The sequence below is a fragment of the Pieris brassicae genome, chromosome 8 (assembly GCF_905147105.1).
Source record: "Pieris brassicae chromosome 8, ilPieBrab1.1, whole genome shotgun sequence".
Taxonomy (NCBI): Eukaryota; Metazoa; Arthropoda; class Insecta; order Lepidoptera; family Pieridae; genus Pieris; species Pieris brassicae.
The window spans coordinates 4,450,206-4,469,747 of NC_059672.1; the positions used below are offsets into that span (position 1 = coordinate 4,450,206).

The 19,542-nt window shown below is 34.6% G+C and overlaps 1 protein-coding gene and 1 long non-coding RNA gene across 2 annotated transcripts; one reads left to right on the forward strand and one right to left on the reverse strand.

The window, feature by feature from the left end:
• Positions 1–931: 931 nt before the first annotated feature.
• Positions 932–15,274, forward strand: LOC123713609 (pickpocket protein 28-like). The gene is made up of 14 exons (XM_045667358.1): positions 932–968; positions 2,380–2,568; positions 4,061–4,190; positions 4,850–4,971; positions 5,507–5,612; positions 6,121–6,275; positions 6,755–6,866; positions 7,176–7,268; positions 8,210–8,349; positions 10,226–10,356; positions 10,882–10,941; positions 12,013–12,226; positions 13,101–13,274; positions 15,085–15,274. The coding sequence occupies exons 1-14, from the start codon at positions 952–954 to the stop codon at positions 15,155–15,157; spliced, it is 1,716 nt and encodes a 571-aa protein (XP_045523314.1). The 5' UTR covers positions 932–951; the 3' UTR covers positions 15,158–15,274.
• On the reverse strand, positions 13,157–19,429 carry LOC123713611. Its single transcript, XR_006754219.1, has 3 exons — positions 18,819–19,429; positions 18,498–18,601; positions 13,157–13,269 (listed from the first exon to the last, which is right to left on the reverse strand). It is a non-coding gene; the product is annotated as an uncharacterized LOC123713611 (long non-coding RNA).
• Between the last annotated feature and the right edge of the window lie 113 nt (positions 19,430–19,542).

Genomic DNA, 19,542 nt, shown 5'->3' on the forward strand with positions numbered 1-19,542 from the left:
TCTTATTTTGGCTACTAGTATATCTGTCGTTCTACCGATCTATAAACTTTGTATTGTCTACTTAAATATTTTGTTCTCTGTCATGTCACGTTTTGTTTTGCTTTATATCCTTTTTTATCAGTGAAACTTTTTGTGGATATATCCAATGCTTTAATTCTTATGTTTATATTTCTTTTCTGACTTCTACTTTTAGAGATGTATCTGTTTGTTTCCCAAATGAATAAATAAATATACTCTCGGGGCGTAACTCCAACAATTTAAGTAATCGCGAATAAAGCCCGATTGAGCAATGTACGAGCCAAACATAGTATAAATATCTAACATATTTTAAACTTAATATTAGGAATTATAAAGTGTGAATTGGCTCGTAAATTCGTATTACTATAAAAAAAAGAATGGTGCCTTTTTAGGCCTGGGCCTCAGATTTCTGTATCTGTTTAATGATCATTTATCAATGTAATAGGCAAGTAGGTGATCAGCCTTATGTGCCTGACGCATGCCTTTGTCTGTTTAGGTCTAAGGCAAGCCAGTTTCTCCACAATAATATCCTTCACCGTTCGAGCGAATGTTAAATGCACACATAGAAAGAAAGTCCATTGGTGCACAGCCGGGGATCGAACCTACGACCTCAGGGATGAAAGTCGCATTCTGAAGCTATAAAAGCAACTATTAAATTGTGTTAGTACATATATACGGCGGAATTTTTGTATGGAATAATGCAAACTTAAATTTAACCTACGTAGTACCATAAAATATCCTAATTACCAAAATTGCCACGCCTTCATGATTTCTGTTGTATTGCGTATTACAATTTAATCATAATTCTTCGCGGTATTTTTAATTTCATAATTGACACAAATCCCGAGGGATAACACGAAATAGTTTATATAATTTGCAATTGACAAAAGTCGTATGTTAAATTTAGCTTCGGCGTTGATCTAGGAGGTCGTCATGAAGAGACATTCCAGGTAATACATTGCTTTATTTGATAAATCACTTTAAATCCTATGGTTTATATTTTTGGTTCTCTTCCCGCCAAGTGCAAGAAGTGCACAACCAAATCAACAAAAATAAATTTACATGTAACACTGAATTATAATTTTTTCACTAGATTTTTATATCAAGCTGGTTTCTAAACTGTTTTCCTTCGCAGACGTGGCAAGGGTAAATTCGCATATAGAAAAAAAATCACGGGGTTAGAATTGAATACCTAAGGGTTAAGAATCACAAGCTTAATCAGTTTGTTTAATAAAAAAGGTGCCAAGTTTATCAAACAAACCTAATTTCTGTTTCCGCATTTAATTATAATACTTTATTGAAATAACATCCTACGGCATAATATTTTTGATATATAAGCTAAACTACATACATTCCCTTTAATTTAACAAAATTAAACTTTTAATAATTGAGTTAATTACAACGTCGGTACGCGGTAATTAATAATATAAATCAATGTATAATAACACTGCCTAACATGATAAAACTGTCAGAGGTAAATTAATTTGTTTCATATTGTTTATTACGTTATTAAAAATAAGTTGATAGATTTTGTTAGCGTAGCTGCACTCTTGTGTTGAAATTTTACAAGGCATTTAAAAAACGTTTCTTTCCTCATTGGAAATTTATAAAATACAATACAAATAATGTATTTATTTCACCAAAAAATACATAAAAAGAATTTACATATGACTACTAATCATTAAATCTAAAATCAGCTAAAAAAATGATTTTAAAAATTCTTTCATTATCTACTTGAAATAAAGAATTGTTCAATACCTGTATTTTAAATTTTCTTATGTCGGACATACTACGTAAATGATGTTACGCTTTTTTAAAACGTATTAGTTGTTAAGTAAAATCTGTACATTGATTAGATTATGAATGTAAGTGTGATATATTAATCTGAAAGGAAGTTTGGTAACAAAAATATGAAACCACGCTTGCTAGTACTATATAACTAGATGAAAACAAATGCATTATTTAAAAAAACAAGACTTAGTGGTATTGGTAAGACGTAATGGGAACGATAGATTTAAAGAAAACTTAACATCTAAATGGAAGAATATATGAATTTTATTATGAATTCGTATGGAAAACTAGAGAAATCGAAATTGCAGAAATGTATTACATTAACATAAAATGTATAAGGGAACCAAGACAATCCACAAAAAAAGTAATTCGAGAATTTATAGTGATTTTATATATCTGGCAACATTCCGAACCAAGGTATCTTTTTATATACCTGAAGTACCCATAAGTAGTACATAAACATCACACGATAACATAAATAGCTGTTAACCTCATTTCCGACGGTTAAATGTTTTCACAATTAAGATTATATATGCATGATATTAATGATGATGAACTTTCTTTTGCTAGATCAAATAGTCTTGGGAAAATTGGCGATCCATCTTACGACAGTCCAGTAACAAATGACTATACAAATGATAGTGCAGAGAAGAGAAGCACCTTCGATTCGGTGAAGGAGTATTTTATAGACTATACAACGAACTCTAACCTTCATGGTTTGAAGTATATTGGCGAAAAACAGCGGACTTTCCTTGAAAAGTAAGTAATTTAATGAATGAATTCTTCAAGATTTATGATTTACTAAGGTATAATGTTGATATGTTCAATATAAATAAAATCTCTTTGAATAACTTTTAAATCTTTTCAGATCCTTGTCCGAATTGTTATTTCAAATTTGGTTTGATGTAAAAAAAACAATTTAACTGATTTATTTATTGCATTGGGTATACAAAGCAGTAAATAAATCAGTTTTCCATGATGTTGTGCCATTGTGTTGTATTATCTCCAAAATAATAAAAAAAAGAAAATGAATATAAATTTGAAAACTGCCCGGCGACAGTATATGTTTTTAAGTTATTAGACTTAATTAATTACATATACGAATAATGTAGCTATAGAGTAAAGTGGAATTTTAGGGATTCTTTAAGCCATAAAATCTGTAAAGTACTTAGTTTATGGCCAATAAATACGGTTTCAATTGAAACTTTAACAAAATATTATTAGTAAAATGTTTGTGTACCGGGTTATAATAGGTCCAACGAGACCTCCTCGTGTTTGTGTCAGAAAAAGAGCTAGCCGTCCACGTTGTGTTCGTACGAAAATGGTGGTCAAAGCAGTAAGGGTAAGAATTCGAAGAAATCTTGTCCGAAAGCACAAAATTTTATCTCCGGAGATGAAAAAAATACCTAGACTTATAGCCTATAAGAGACGTACTAGTCATTTCTTAACTGATATTTTTTAAAAAGACTAGGGTGGTAAAACCCAAACAACTACTGAAGCGGTACGCAAATTTTGTTTACGGATGAGTAAATTTTTACAATTGAGCAACATTTTAACAAACAATGTGACCTTATTTATGCTCAAACCTCTAAGGAACCTTTCCAATCAGTCGACAGAGTAAATCGTGGGCACTATCCGACTTCAGTGATGGTTTGGTGGAGTATTGGCTATGAAGGAGTGACTGAGCCATACTTTTATTAAAAAGGTATCAAAACATCGGCACAAGCGTATCAAAATAATTGAGAAGGTAGTGAAGTCCTCACTGAACATCACCATGTCCAATAACCAAGAATGGTCCTTCCAGCAAGACTCGGGGCCGGATCATAAAGCTCGGTCTACGCAGTTTTCGCTGGAAGCGAACGTTTCGAACTTCATCAGAGCTAAAGACTGGTCGTCGTCTAATCCCGATCTTAATCAGCTGGATTATGATTTAATGTCAGTTCTGGAGAGTACGGCTTGCTCTAAACGCCATGATAATTTGGAGTCCCTATCACAATCCGTACGATTGGCAGTGAAAAATATTCCCATGGAAAGAGTGCGTGCTATCTATCCTGTATTGCAGCCAATGGAAATCACTTCGAATAAGCTTTTTATATTTTAAATTATTATTGTGGTTTTTATATGTATTAAACTTATACACTGTAAAAGTTATAAATGGTATTTGCAATAGAAAACATTTCTTTTTACTTTGTATTTCAGTATTTATGGCTAGACTAGTTATATACTGTACATACAGTCATAATAATTTCAGATTATTCTGGATGTTAATGTTCACATCATGTGTGCTGGTCTGTGGCTCTACCATAATGAAACTGTTCAAAAAGTGGGCCGAAAATCCTGTCATCGTAAGCTTTGCAGAAACGTCTACACCTGTGTGGCAGGTATTGTTTTCGTTGTTTTTTATCAATGATATTATGTCAAACTTTCCTATTTTATCAAGAATCACGACCTCAAATCAATAATGACAATCATCAGTTTCTGACAGGTCGTAGCTTTCTTTACAAATTGTATTGTATGATTGCTATTGGAACGCCGAATGTTCATGATTTCGTTTACCCAAACACACCAGTAGGCTTCTTAATTTATCTATAATAATTCCATCATCGGACATGAAGTACGAATGCGAAATTCCACACATACCGCTTCTTAAGGCAGTTTCTGAAGCGCACCACCCTTTGTGGAACCAGCTGTCGGTAGAAGTATTTCCAAACCGATACTACTTAGGGGCCTTTCAGAAATGAGCGTACTATTCCCTGAAACGTTAGCAACACACCCGATCGTACCCGGCCATGCAGGTGTCCATGGGTGGCGGTTATGACTTTACCCAATGTGACCCGCTTTCTCGTTTGACTCCTGGCCCATTTAAAATTAAAATATTGTTACTTTTCTAGTAGATCTACGGGTTAAATAAATTTTATTATTATTTTTATAATCTTAATAAGTTACAATGTAAATTAAATTAATAAATAAAAAATAAAAAAAATAAAGCAGAAATGTGCTGATCTCAAAATATTTTTTTTATATAATATTCCCTTTCCAGATACCGTACCCCGCCGTGACCCTATGCATTGAGACAAAAGCTAAACAAACCAAATTCAACTACACAGAATACTATCATCTATACAGGAATGAAACTACATTTGCTAATTTAACAGAAGAGGAGTAAGTAACAGATATAACTCTTTGGTAATTACGTCTTATGGCTTGTAACATTATAACATAGTTATATGATATTATGTTATAGTTTTCTCAATCGTAATTTCATTAATGCGGAGAAGGATAAGAGACGAAATAAGGACTAACTAACCGATATGTATTTCGAAAAATATAAAAAGATTTGATTTAAGCTTCTAACAACGTCGCTTACGTTAGTATGGAAGATTGCGGAAGGAAGGTGAGGTTCTTTTTGCGACCAGAATAAAAGAACTCATCCTCTCTAATCACTGACTGGCCTAAATGGCTGAGGTCGAGAAGTTCCATATACTTAACAGTAGGACTATCTTTGTTTACACGTTTTACCGTGTAATGTCATTGCAGTGGTTGTATTGGAAACAGAAGTTTCATCAAATTCGGCTTAGTATTTTTGTAATTAGTTTGATAGACGGCTATAGAGTTAAAGACTATGGTCACAGCACTCATACTCTGAGGATTTACTAAGAATAATAGAATACTTAAAATAACATTAGATTTTCATCAGGCGTAACACGTATGAAGATGTCAGCATGATCTGTGACGACCACCTCGCGCCAACCAATGGAAGAGAGACCTCAATGGCCAATGAAACAATTGAAAACTTAAGAAGGGTTAGTTATAACTCATAATATTAAAAATTATTAATTAAAAAAATCTCATCTTTGATCTTTATGTAAGCCAGTCCAGAGATGGTTAGATATAATAGCTGAAAAAATCTTTAGAATACCTCACCTAGTGCATTGAGTAGGTGCTTATAAAAATATTGTAAAAATATCTTGGCTATATTAAAAAATGACGGAGAGCTTACTCCCATTTGCTTATTCTTCTTATAATTGCCCTTGATCAAACCGGCAGTAAATGTAAATTTTGAAGAACTTTTTACTAACGTTCTCTGTTATAAATATTATTTTTAATTTGATTATGCATTGTTTCGTATTTTTCTATTGTAAATTAGTGTTCTAAAGCAGTATAAATATTGATATTATTTACACACACATTGGTATTACTGATCCTTCTTGAACCGTACTGATTATTGTATCATGGTTTTAGAATAACCCAACGCTCACTGCTTCTTTTATTGCTGCGATCTGTTCTTAAATATTTGTACCATGTATCCAGATATCTCCCGATATGAATGACATATTCCTTGCCTGCAAGTGGAAGGATGTACCAAGGAACAATTGTGCTGATGTGTTTTACGAAGTGATTACTGAAGAAGGATTTTGTTACACTTTCAATAGCCTTGGAGCGGACGAACTTTTCAGACTCGAGAAGTATGTATTATTGTATTAATATGAATTAATTAAAAATTTAGAATTACAATTTAATTAAAAATTTAGTTATATTATACTCGTGGTTAAAGATAAATGTGTAGTTCTTGATACCTACGTATATATTATTAGAACATATAATTTATTTAAAACCTTATAAAAATAATTCTACATGCTCCCAATATTTGGTAGCTGTGCCATAAGTACCGGATGCTATTCCTCTTCGTAAGACGACTTCATATCCATATTAAGAGATTGTTAATAGGGGCATTTCGAAAATGGACTCGAAGTTTTGAAATTTACTAACTATGTTTCGTTAACAAATTCCTGGTGATGTCTTCCTTAAACCTGTCGAGTTTCTTAAGTAAATTAAAAACTATGCATATTACATGGGGAGGGGACACAAAAGTAGGTTGAGAAACACCAATCTTATATCTTTTTAACAACATTAGTTATTATATATTTAAACTTTTCCTATACAGCCTGCACACGGATTATAATTATTTGGCCTTAGACCAAAAAAATATAACTTGGACCTTGGACGGGGGATATCCACCGAACTCACCATTGGATTCATATCCTTGGAGGGGATCTGTACGTTTAACTTTATATGAATGTCCTAAAACACTTCACGTATATAACCCTGAAGGTGTTGGTCTCAATCACCTATTGTCGCCGAAGCTAATATAGCCTAAGAATGTAATTTCTCTTAAGATAATATAAAAATACTACTCGATAATTCCTATATTGCCGATTTATTCAAGTGAAAAATGCAGAGCCCCATAAAAACTATATAAAGACCAAATTATATATGATAATAATTAATTGATTGCGCAAAAAATTAAGCCGAAATCAAGTATGAAACACTAAATATAGTATAATGGTTGACTTATCACATTCCAGGGCTATGGCGCCAAAGCTGGTCTAACATTCCTTTTAAAGGCGCAAGCTATTGACTTGGACTATCTTTGTAAAGGACCCGTACAAGGATTTAAGGTATTTTCAACTGCGTTGGAGTTTTACATAATTTGTTTTAAATATTCAAGACATCAAAATAGCCCGTTGTTTTAATAAAACAATTATATAGTAATAAAATTTATGCTTAACTCGAATGCACCCATAGATAAGAAAATTTTATATAGTCTGTGTAAATTATACAAATTTCGTGGAATTGATATATGACGATTAGCATAATAATAATAAATATAATATTAAAACGCCAAACGTCAGCGCGGCCACAGATAATATATATGATGATTTATTTAGGGTTTAAGCACGTGTTTGTATGTTTGTCCACACATTTCTGAACTGAAAATCGACATGATTCTTTGGATTTTAGTGAAGACGTATTGCAATTTATTGTTGTGTACTTATGATTACTGTACGTGGCTGACTCTAGTATAATATTTTTGAATCGTCGACGACTAATCACTTTTCGTGCGGCTTGATCCCTTGGCGTTGCGTAGAGATGTTGGGTCTCTCTGCATCTTCTACCGCATTTATCATGGAGAGTGTTCAGAAGAGTTGTTCGATCTAGTACCTGCAGCTGAGTTTCATTATCGGACTTCAAGGCAAAATACAAAATACCATCCGTATCACCTCGACGTCCGTCGTTCCACAACTGAGCGTTTTCTATGGCAGGTTTTTCCACGCACCACCACTGGAACCAGCTACCCACTAAAGTATTTTCGAACCAATTCGACTTAGGGTCCTTCAAGCAAAGAGCGTACCAATTCTTGATAGGCCGGCAACGCACTCGCGAGCCTTCTGGCAATGTGAGTGTCCATGGGTGGCGGTATCACTTAACATTGGGTGAGCCTCCTGCCTGTTTGTCTCATATTACATTACAAAAAATCTCTGATTGTTAAGGTAAGATCCAAAGTCGACACGCAAATTGTAACTTGTTGTGACCTAATGGTTAATCTCTGGTCATCTAGATTCTTTTACACAATCCGGCCGAGCTACCACGCCTCTCCGAACAATTCTTCAGAGCACCGCTGTCTCAAGAAGTAATTGTTGCAGTCAAACCTAAGATGATGACTACTTCCGAAGGCTTGAGGTCCTATGATCCAGAAAGGTAAGGTTTTCTTACAACAAACTAGCATTAGCCTCATGCCATACAAAGATAAAATTTGAATAATACGGTATTCAAAACATAATATAACGTGTGGGATTTGGAACTATGTCGAACGATAACATCAGATTTAGTATCGCTGTCAATTGGAAGTTACACTGGGAACTATACTGACACTTTCCTGACAAAACTCTCCTAGGAATGTCAGGGCCAGGACTGCGCCGCCCATGTGTGCGCAGTGTACGGTGCGCTAAGACATTGAGGGCGCCGCCGATAAGTAGATATGTAGACACAATAGGTACAATACGCGCACAATATGCCTTGTAAATAACAAAATATATAATGCATGACGGCGGTGGAAGGTAGTTGGTACAAAAAAGACAGCGATATCGAGCGCTAGCGGCACCATATATAATATGGATGAAACGCCATTGAGACCGAGCTACGCTCGCCAAAACAGCCCGAGCTGAGTTGTAAAGGCCTTAAGGCAAACAGCGAGATTCCATGTAAAAAAGCGCTAGCGGCACGTGCACCCGACGTAATCACCCCACTACGTTTCGGGTTTATAAAAATCCGAATCGCCGCTGTATCGGCACCCCTCCCTCAGACACAAGGTGACCTTGTACAAGGCCTGCATCCGACCGTGCATGACTTACGCTAGCGTAGTCTTTGCGCATTGTGCCCCCTCCCATACCCACCGGCTATAGGTGCTTCAGTCACGATTCATGAGAATCGCGACCGGTGCGCCCTTCTACGTGAGAAACGTCGATCTCCACCACGACCTGGAGAACCCTACCATAGCCCAATAGGATGAAATTGGCGTCCACACGCCACTTTGACAAGGCTAAACACCATCCCAATCCGCTGGTGCGTAAAAGCCTCAATTACTACCCCTTCCCCACAAAAAAGGCTCGTAGGAGGCCTCGACACACTAACGGATCCGGACGATCCAATTACCCAACAAGCCGCCCGCGCGGCCAATAATAATAAAAATAGCCAAACACAGATTAGGGTAAAAAACCGCCTTCACCAGGGAAGGCGAGGACCTTTACTTCGCATTTCACTCACTCCAGTGAGCTTCCGTCCTGCTCTTCAGGCGACTGACCACCGCGCGACGGCCCAAGCCGAGGTTCGAGTCTCACAGGAGACGCCCTTGCGCTAGCCTCGGGATAAAACGCCATTCTGGCCGAGCTAAGCTCGCCAAAACAGCCCGAGCTGAGCTGTTAAGGCCCTTGAGGCTAACAGCGTATTCCATAAAAATAAATATCGGCACGCATTTCTCTAGTTGCGTCGAGGTGCACGGACCGCAGTCTTAACCGACTGTTACCTCTCTCCCTCACTGCTATTATTTCTATTGATTAAATTATTAATTAAATTGTATTTCGTGCTTTACTTCTGATGTCTGAGCCAATTCCGACATGGATTTATTCTACAAGTCATCCAAGACAATAATATTTACGTTTGAAGTTTAATTTTACACTTTGGGTTTTGTTTACATTTAATTTCTCAGAGCTTAGCGATGGTATAAGAAGTATTACGTAAAATCAATGTTTTTAAACATTTTCTTTGACGATTATTAACACAACACGGTAGAGAAGGCCGCGTGGGCAGCAGCGCTCCATTATGCAGATGTTCCAAGCTGTAATGATGGCTGAGAAGTCATATTCATTAAGTCACAACAGATAAATTGATATTATTGCTCTAGCTCTTTGGTTAAAATATATGGGTGTACACAAAAATGAGAAATTTTTGTGTGTGTGTGTATATATACAAAGATCTACAACGTTTCAGCAAAATCTGCGAAGTCATGTAGAAGGAGTGAAAAGCAGAAACATCGTGTCACGAAATATATAGATTAATGATAACATTTTCTTTTTAGGCGCCAATGCTATTTTCCAAGTGAACGTTATCTGAAATATTTTAAAATTTATACACAACCAAATTGTGAGATGGAGTGTCTAACGAACTTCACCTATGCACGCTGTGGGTGCGTTCACTTTGGGATGCCGCGTAAGTTGTCTTCTTAGTCTTACAAAAAGGTTACAAATCTGTTTCATCATCACCCAGTTTCATCATTGGAATCATCACCCAGTTTCATCATTGGACGTCAAGGCAGCATTATCATTCCTTCCTATACTATACCTTTAGGTGGTGACGGCTGGTAATCTCTACTGAGACTTTCAATCGATAACTTATACTCCGACGGCTGTCCGACTAGAGTACCTATATCGTGAGGGCTAGGACCTTTATGTGATCATCCATGGAGCTTCCAAAGCTACGGCTACTATTTTAATATGAACTTTGGCATACCGACAGTATCCAAGACAAAGTTGACATGATCAATGATAAAACCAGTAGCGCTACAACCTTTTAAGCATTAGCCTTCCGTTTTAATGAAATGTACCAACTAGTTGATTAGACATCGGCCTAACGCATCAGTATCATCAGAAAACGTAAAGCCCAAATATCTTTTTCTTGTCCCTATCATATCATATGCACGGTACAAACAAAAATAATGTATTTTTATGATTATAGATGGTCCAAATATGGCCACGTGTAACTCTGGAAAAATGGCGTGTATTAAAAAATCGCAAAGTGAGTAATTCTTATTATTTTTATTATATTCATGTATATTGATTTTGTTTATCTGTGTGGCACAGCCTCTTTTAAGTAATAAAGTTTGATACACAAATTCTTTTGAAACGAATTTTGAAACGATTTGAAACGAACGAAAACGAAAAAACGAACGAAAACGAAAAACGAAACGAAACGAAGTTCGAATTCAGCGGTATTGATTAACCAGAACCTTAAAACCCGAGTTTCAGTACTAAAATATCGTTTATATGTTTCAAGAGATAAACAAATCCGGGATGCTACAACCTTTTTTTTCGGTTTCGGCCTCGGATTTCTGTATCTGTTACATGATCATTTGTTAATGGCAATGTCAATGGTAATCTAATAAGAGGTGCCTTCAACTTTTTGGTTGGTTTTCTTCACCGTTCGAGCGAATGTTAAATGCGCACGTAGAAAGAAAGCCCATGGGTACACAACCGGGTATCGAACCAACGATCTCAAAGACGAGATTCACTTGTTTTCTCTCTGCCTACACCCTGTCTTCTTTGCCGATGAGTAGGGATGTCTACCGATCTAAATTTAATGACGTGGAATAAGTGATACTTACCTGTATCTTATATTCCATAATAAACATTTTTTTGAATGCTCGAAACGAGAATGTAATAAATATCTAGAAAACGGACTTGTTTCCATTAAGTATTGTCTTTTGTTAACATAGCTTTTATAAACTTATAATTATTTACATAATTTTAAATTTTTCCGACGTTTCACGTGCGTCATCAGCGTGCGTGGTCACGGTGACTATGTCAATAATTATAAGTTTATAATAATAATACATAGCTTCAATCCGTTTAAAAAGTGTTTTCTTACTGTTTCCATTAATTTTGGTTAGCTTGAATTTAAAGTGACAGTTCTATTGTATAATTGGAAAATTAAGTACAATCTACGAGCAACGATTGTTCAGTAATTATTACCTCTGAATTCAATCAAAATTCATTTATTTATATTGATATGTATGTAAATTGATTATTATAAAAATCGACCAACAAATATGTAATAACATTTAAATAATACTTTCAAAATAATTTTCAGTGGAACTCGTGACAGTCGAAATGAAATCAGGAATGGCGGGAGATGGCGAAAACGATACAATTGGCGAAGCGCGCGAAGTTGCGTTACGTTGTAAATGTCTGCCTGCGTGCACTTCCATAGAATATGAAGCTGAGACATCGCAGGCTGATTATGATTGGAAATCTCTCTTTAGAGCGTACAGGCTGCCAATGAACAATGAAACTGTGGAAGAAGAGTGAGTACCTTCAGTCTAATTTTAATAGCTATCCCGACTTTATATTGAGTTTTATATTTCTAGTATATCAATGGGATTGTATGGTACCAGTTCCTATTAAATTCGTGGTTGTTGTTTGAAGTTACTGAGTAGAGGCATTGGAAGCTAACTCATAGGAGGAATCACAGAGTAAATAAATTTCTCACTAGTCTGTGGAAGAGGGTGTGCTTAGATTTGTTCTATTTTTAAAATTTCCGAATTTCCTGTGGTAATTTTTCTGTGATACATTATTTACTTAAATATTTATATGACTGATGGTAATGATATTTCTGTTTTAAATTTAGATTTTATACGTTTGTCTACGGTGTTGGTTTACGATACGGAATTCAATAAAAATAACCAAATTAACCAAATTTAAAATGCAATAAAGCCACTAGAACGTGCAATTTGCGACAGCGCCCGATCTTTATCTTATGTATGGCCTTGTTCGTGTAGCTATAGTTAAATAATAACCCATACAGTAATGCCTAATTAATAATAAAAATCAGTGTTGGCCTTCAGTATGTTTCTTTGGCTTCAGCGTGCGACTCTCATCGCTGAGGTCATAGGTTCGAATTATCGAACGAATTGTCTTTCTGGCTATGTGCGCATCTCATCGCTCGTACGGTCAAGGAAACTTCGTGACATGAGCATGCCTCAAATCCAAAACTTGAGATGTGTATGACAAAACGGATCACCTACTTGTCTATAAAATAAAAATGATGAAAGAAACGGATGAATAATTAGTTAGTTATTTAAAAAACTCGGTGATCTTTATAACTCGTTATTTTTTATTTGTAATGTAAAAATAAAGTTGATGTGAGAGAAATATTAAAATTTAATAATTTTCTTGTAGCTCATTATTCGCTCGAGTGTTCGTGTTTTTCAAGGAAGCTCAGTTCATAACATCACGCAGGTCGGAATTGTATGGACAAACTGATTTTCTCGCTAACTGCGGCGGTTTATTGGGGCTCTTCATGGGCTTTTCAATATTGAGTGTGGTTGAAATCATCTACTTCTTGACTCTAAGGTAAATCAATGTTGTCTTTGGTTAACATAGCTTTAACACAATGAAAGAAAACAATTTTTTAACCGGATTAAAGCTATTTGTATTATTATAAACTTAAAATTATGTAAATAATCAATGTTATTGTTTTATTCTTATAAAAGTATTTTGGTAACATTAGTTAGCTATATTTGCTTTAAATTTTTCTTTGACCGAAATATGACTACTACTAGACAAAACCATATATTTCAATCAAAATTGTATTAATATTAGGTCCCTACATATGAAATTGGCGTTTTGTATGGGAAAAACAAAAAGTCGAATATTTTTAAATATAATATTTTAATTAAGCAAAGTATGAACCATTGTTTTCTATGCACTTTTGCCATCTCATAGGTAGTTCATTGATCCGTTTACTAAAAAAACCAGTATGACGGGAATCAATAAAATCTGTGAAGGCGATTTGGACTGCCCCATCCGAGTTAAATATTTTTCCTTGCAAGAAGTTGTCCAAATTTCGGATAAAATGGTAATCTGTTGGATCAAGGTCCGGGGAGTACGGAGGATGTCTTAGACATTCCAATTGAAGCTCTTCTAATTTGGTAGCCGTCTGTTGTGCAGTGTGTGGTCTAGCGTTGTCGTGAAGTAGCAGTGGCGTGGAGCGATTGACCAGCCTAGGTTGTTTAGCCGCTAGCTTTTCCATCATGGTTTGCAATTGCTGACAAAAGACATTAGCCGTAATAGTCTGGCCAGATTTGAGAAAACTGTAATGAACAATACCGGCACTAGTCTACCAAACGCTTACAAGTAACTTTTTTGGGGTTAATTTTCGCTTGGGGCAGGATTTGGCTGGCTGGCCAGGATCCAACCATTGCGCTGAGCGCTTCCGATTATCGTAAAGAATCCATTTTTCATCACAGGTAATGATTCGGTTTAAAACACCTTCATTATTGTGCCGGTTCAGTAATGTAAGTCAGTCGACGCATGTTTGCCGGTTTGCTTCAGTCAATTCGTGAGGTATCCTTTCAAGCTTTTTAATCTTCCCAATTCGCTTCAAGTTAATTAAAACAGTTTTATCACTAACACCGCAGCCTGCAGCTAACTCGGACGTGGTTTGCGATGGATCCGCTTCCACAATAGCCTTCAATACTTCATTATCAAATTGGGTCTCACGCCGTCCACGGGGCTTGTTCTGCAGATCGAAATTTCCAGAACGAAAACGTTGGAACCAAAAACAAACTGTGTTTTCTTTTGCAACATGACCGCCATACACATCTTCACCCTTCGAGTCATTTCCGCAGCACTAGTGCCACGGCGGAACTCGTACTCGTAAATAGTGCGATAGTTTAAGTTTTCCATTTTGTAAAATGAGTGACGCAAACAGAAAAAAACAGAAGAAAAAAACAAATGAATGACGGTCATCAAATCACAAATAGATGAGTATATAGCTGTACAAATTTGAATTTGAAATTCCTTACCAAAGAGGAGGTATTTGAGGTCAAAGTGGCCAGTACGACAAAACGCCAATTTCATATGTAAGGACCTAATATTATAAAGAGGAGAGACTTGTATAAGTAGTTGCAACTAAACACTGGCACACAACAAAAACTGATAAACAGATTTCAATAATTTTTACTATTGCTTCATTCTACATTTTCCTCTAGGCTATATTTACATAATATATAAATGTATCCAGCTAGTTTTAATATTTAAAGAAGAAATTAAAAGGTGATTGAATTGTTCTGCCAAATTATGTAAATGTTCAAACAATTTTACAGTAGTACATCTGAATGAAGATTTTTGTTTATCTTTTAATTTATCTTGTTATTTGCAGGCTGTACTACCTTCTATGGAAGAAAAAGGATTCGAAAATAAACGCTGATCTCAATAATAAACGATTAGCTTAAGTTTTTTCACTAATATACAATTGTATTGCATTTTATGTTTTAACTGTAAAGCATTTTTTAATATGTTTAAAATCAGAACATAGCAACCAAAACTTCAAAAAAATAACAGGATGGCTTGATTAACAAAATCCTATGAAAATATGAAAGCCAAGATACGACATTTAAAATATGACTGTATGAAAATGTTGTTTTCACTAATAAATACATCAAACATGCCTCCCACGTCGAAATAAAATCGTCTGCAAAGGTTACTGGAATCAGCTTCCCACCGTAGTGTTTCCGAACCAATTCGACTTAGGGTCTTTCAAGAAAAAAGCATATCAATTTTAAATGGCTCGCATCGCTCTGGAATTGAGTGTCCATGGGCATATTTAAGCTCAGGTGAGCTTCCTTGCTATCCCGTTTGCCCCTGTTCTAGAAAAATATCCTGCTTTTCCCTCAAGCTTTAGCTTAGTATTGACTAAGTGTCAATTGTAAATTAAACTTATGGTAGCGTTCTTAGTAATCTTCATCTTTTTACTGATAATTTTAAGGAGACATTTTTCTTTCAAACCGAAATTCATATTTTTTTACTAGAACCTCCAGGCGAAAATGATACTTACGTTACCACAATAGTTTGCTGTCTTTCGAATATAGACCTAAGCATTCTCTTTCGTATTTTTGACTCCTCTCCTCTTTAACTCCACACTACTCACTATTGCTTATCCTATCACGTTTTTTACAAAACACATAATCTTAAGTATTATGACGCTCTCATTTTAATGGCATTTATTTATTTAAGTACACCACATCGTATACAATGCATTCTCTACATAGGTTTCGTTCTGTATTAGACCATTTAATTGTTTCTATAAGAACACAACACTGGCTAGAGATCTTCGATCGTACCACTGTAACTAAACTAAATAACTTTAAGTGACATGATTTTTAAATACTTTTCAAAGAGATGCTTAACAGTATTTTTAATATAACGTCGTTCATAAATATCAATCATTTATTCTTCTCTGCTACACCCAACAGTTACACGTCAGTCCTCACGTTTGGAGAATCATTAATTTACAGCAAGTCAAGCCTCATTTAAGATTTCTTGGTTACACGTAATCTATGTCAAGTAATATATAAGATACATGTGACTGGAGTCTTTTTACGCCGTTGCACCAATGCACGTTTTGTTAACAGAGTTGGCCTATGAGTTTCATAAAATGTAGTAAAACAAGAGACAAAAAAAACAAAAAAAAAACAGATAAATGGTTTCATGGAGACGGGACGTCCTCACAGACCGAATGGAATTCACATCCCAGCTTTATAGTAATGTAATATTAAATGACCTGACTATTGTTCATACCAACCCTTAGAGAATAATGGTTTCTTAGACACAATATTGTTTCTTTAGAACGTATATAAGTTGTTCCAAACACAAACAACTTCTAGTCCTTCGCTACGGGGCCTTTATACCGGCCAGTCAGTAGGTAGACTCGTCGATAGTTATTTTTTTTTGCATAAGCGCTGTTTTTAGAAGCAAACGACTAAAACTCAATATATTTATACCAAAAGAAAACAGTACACGTCCTTACAGAGATTATTTGATAAGATTACAAGTTATGTTTAATATTTATGAGTAAATACGCATTGTGAATGTTATCACATTCATTGTATAAAATTATAAAAGTTAGACGATTGGATGTCAATAAATTTGGTACGATTTTTATTGGAAATAAATGAACTGTAACAAGTGAACATAAGACACATGTTTCTTATTGGGAATTAAACCGTATGATGCCTTGCATCTACCTACTGAATTAAGTTTGATTTTACTTTTTATCAACAATTTATTGTTAATTTTGGATAATGATAACCTTCACAACGCATTAATAAGACATGGAAGTTGTAATTTGTACTATAATGATCGGAAAATATAATTTAGAGTTTAACATACAACCTTAATATCATTTATTATGAAAGAAATGTTAACGCCAAAGTCTCGGCGGAAATCACTTATATAAGGTACCTATAAACTGAATAAAAAGCAATAGGATAAGATCAATTTACAATAGATTATTTTAAGTAACAAACGAATGAAAATAAATTCATTCTTTTCACATCTAGCAATGATGTGTTAATAAATTAGATGCTAATGGAAAACGTGTACAGTCATTTTAAGATCATAGATCTTACTCTCCTATATCATTACTGTAAAATTGTAATAGATTATAACCGAATATAAATAGGTAATGCGGCGAGTTTCATCGAGACAAGAAACATTTAATTTGATTATATATTTATATATTATAATATAATTTATCTGCCATCTCAATGGAGGACTTCTAATGAAATGAGTAAAAATTTGGAGATTAATAATTTTCATTAATATATTTTAAATTTCACTTACTTACTTGACTTAAGACGTCCTCAAATGTCGTCACAGAACATTGCAAGAACTTTGTTTGTATACCAAATTTAAAAACCGAATATCCTATAACGATTTCATAAATTTTCCTAAAAAGCTATACTAAAGTACTAAGTTGGTACTTTGAAAATTTGTTAAATTATCAACAAACCCGCACACATTTGTTTGAGTATGAGTAAGAAACGATAATTAATGTTCATACATTCCAAACATACTTAAATTATAGTAATGTGGTATATATTTTTTAAATCAGTTGCTCTATCATACGTTTAAATTTATTTAGTAAGCCTAAAACTGTGCAAATCTTTATCAGCAAAAGTAGACATAGTATTGTCTTTTGTTAAAATAGCTTTTACACATTAAGAAAAACACTTTTTGAACGGATAAAGCTATGTATTATTACGCGAAACGTCGGAATTTTTTTTAAATTTAGAATTATGTAAATAACTATAAGTTTTTAATATGTAAAAAAAAAATAATGCAAAATATTTTTTTTTTACTTAGGTTTTTGTTATATATATATTCATTTCTGAAACATACTTTTTGTTTCTTTTTTATGAGGGGAATGCATTTCCGCATTGAGTATGGAACTTGCTCTAAAAGCCCTACCCACTAAACCTCTCCTGTTGGAGTAACTTGGGGTCGCGTAAGCATTCTACCGAGAGACCCCATGACTGGCTGCTTAAGCAACCATCTTTCATTACATTGCAATCGCCTTACAAGTCTTTACAGAAGGGTTGCAATTTGCACCCAACACGTGATTCGCGGGCTGTGTTTTTTCCTTAATAGCCACATCCCTAATAAATGAAATAATATAATATAGTTTTTTATAGAAAAAATACAATTTTTAGTAAGTCTTAGAAGTAGTGATGGTTATGATACCGCAAAATGAAAGGAATATATTTTCTGCGACTTGTAGGGGTTGTAACATACCATGATCGATGCGTCGTATGGTGTTTCGTATGCGCATGTGAGAGGTCTCTTGCCACGGCTTCGTAGGACGCTTTGAGGGACGCCGTGCGACGCACTTGCTGCATCTACGAAGATATTATTTTATATTCACTGATTTCTACTTTAAACGATATATCGAACCATTATCTATCGAATTCGCCATTTAATTAACCAACTGTGTACTAATTGATACATAAAGAAGGAAAACTTTAATCTGTCATAAAAGTAAAAAAAATACAGCTGACCAAGACAATTAGCCTAAAAATATTAAATTTCCCACATTTAATAAATAATAAATACTACCTGTTGCGTAACAGCAATAGCTTGGACTGGCTGCTGCCGCTATGGCACTTCCCGCGTGAGCCATGGAGTACGAGTCACGACCCAATACAGCCTAGAATTTATCCCCCCCCCCTCCTCTTGTCAGCAAAACTAAGCAAAGCCCTCAAAAATAATAGGAAATAAACGTATTAATTTTTTGTAGGAATCCTCGAAATGCATTTCATTTCAAGCATAGTGTGCAAATGTGTGGATAAAGTAAATAATTACTGTTGACGTAATCACCCAATAAGAAAATCAAAGACCCTTATCAAGGTATTAATATTATATACTAGCTAGCTGTGCTCTACGGTTCGCAATAATTCGGTCATAGCACGATAGCCTAATAGCTTTACTTAATTAATACTTTAAAATGCAAAAATAATATTTTTAAGACATATGGTATCGGCTTTGTGAAGATATTGATGTCTTCTATAAAACTTGGTACATCACTTTGCTCTATTGACAATAGACGGCAGCGTTCGCGATTTTTTTTAAGTCTATAGCCTATGTTCATCATAGATAAAATAGGGTTCTAATCAAATAAAAATAGTGCGTAATAAACTTGTAGTCTTTTGATAATACTGTTGTACGACTTATACATATACACAATAATTTAATTTAATTTAAAATGCAAAAATAATATTTTTAAGACATATGGTATCGGCTTTGTGAAGATATTGATGTCTTCTATAAAACTTGGTACATC

What these genes read in the sequence shown, in the direction of transcription:
- LOC123713609 (XM_045667358.1), top strand. An exon ending in CAATTGAAAACTTAAGAAGG is followed by an intron (nt 5,613 to 6,120) that starts GTTAGTTATAAC and finishes CCATGTATCCAG; the next exon opens with ATATCTCCCGATATGAATGA. An exon ending in AATGAAACTGTGGAAGAAGA is followed by an intron (nt 12,227 to 13,100) that starts GTGAGTACCTTC and finishes ATTTTCTTGTAG; the next exon opens with CTCATTATTCGCTCGAGTGT.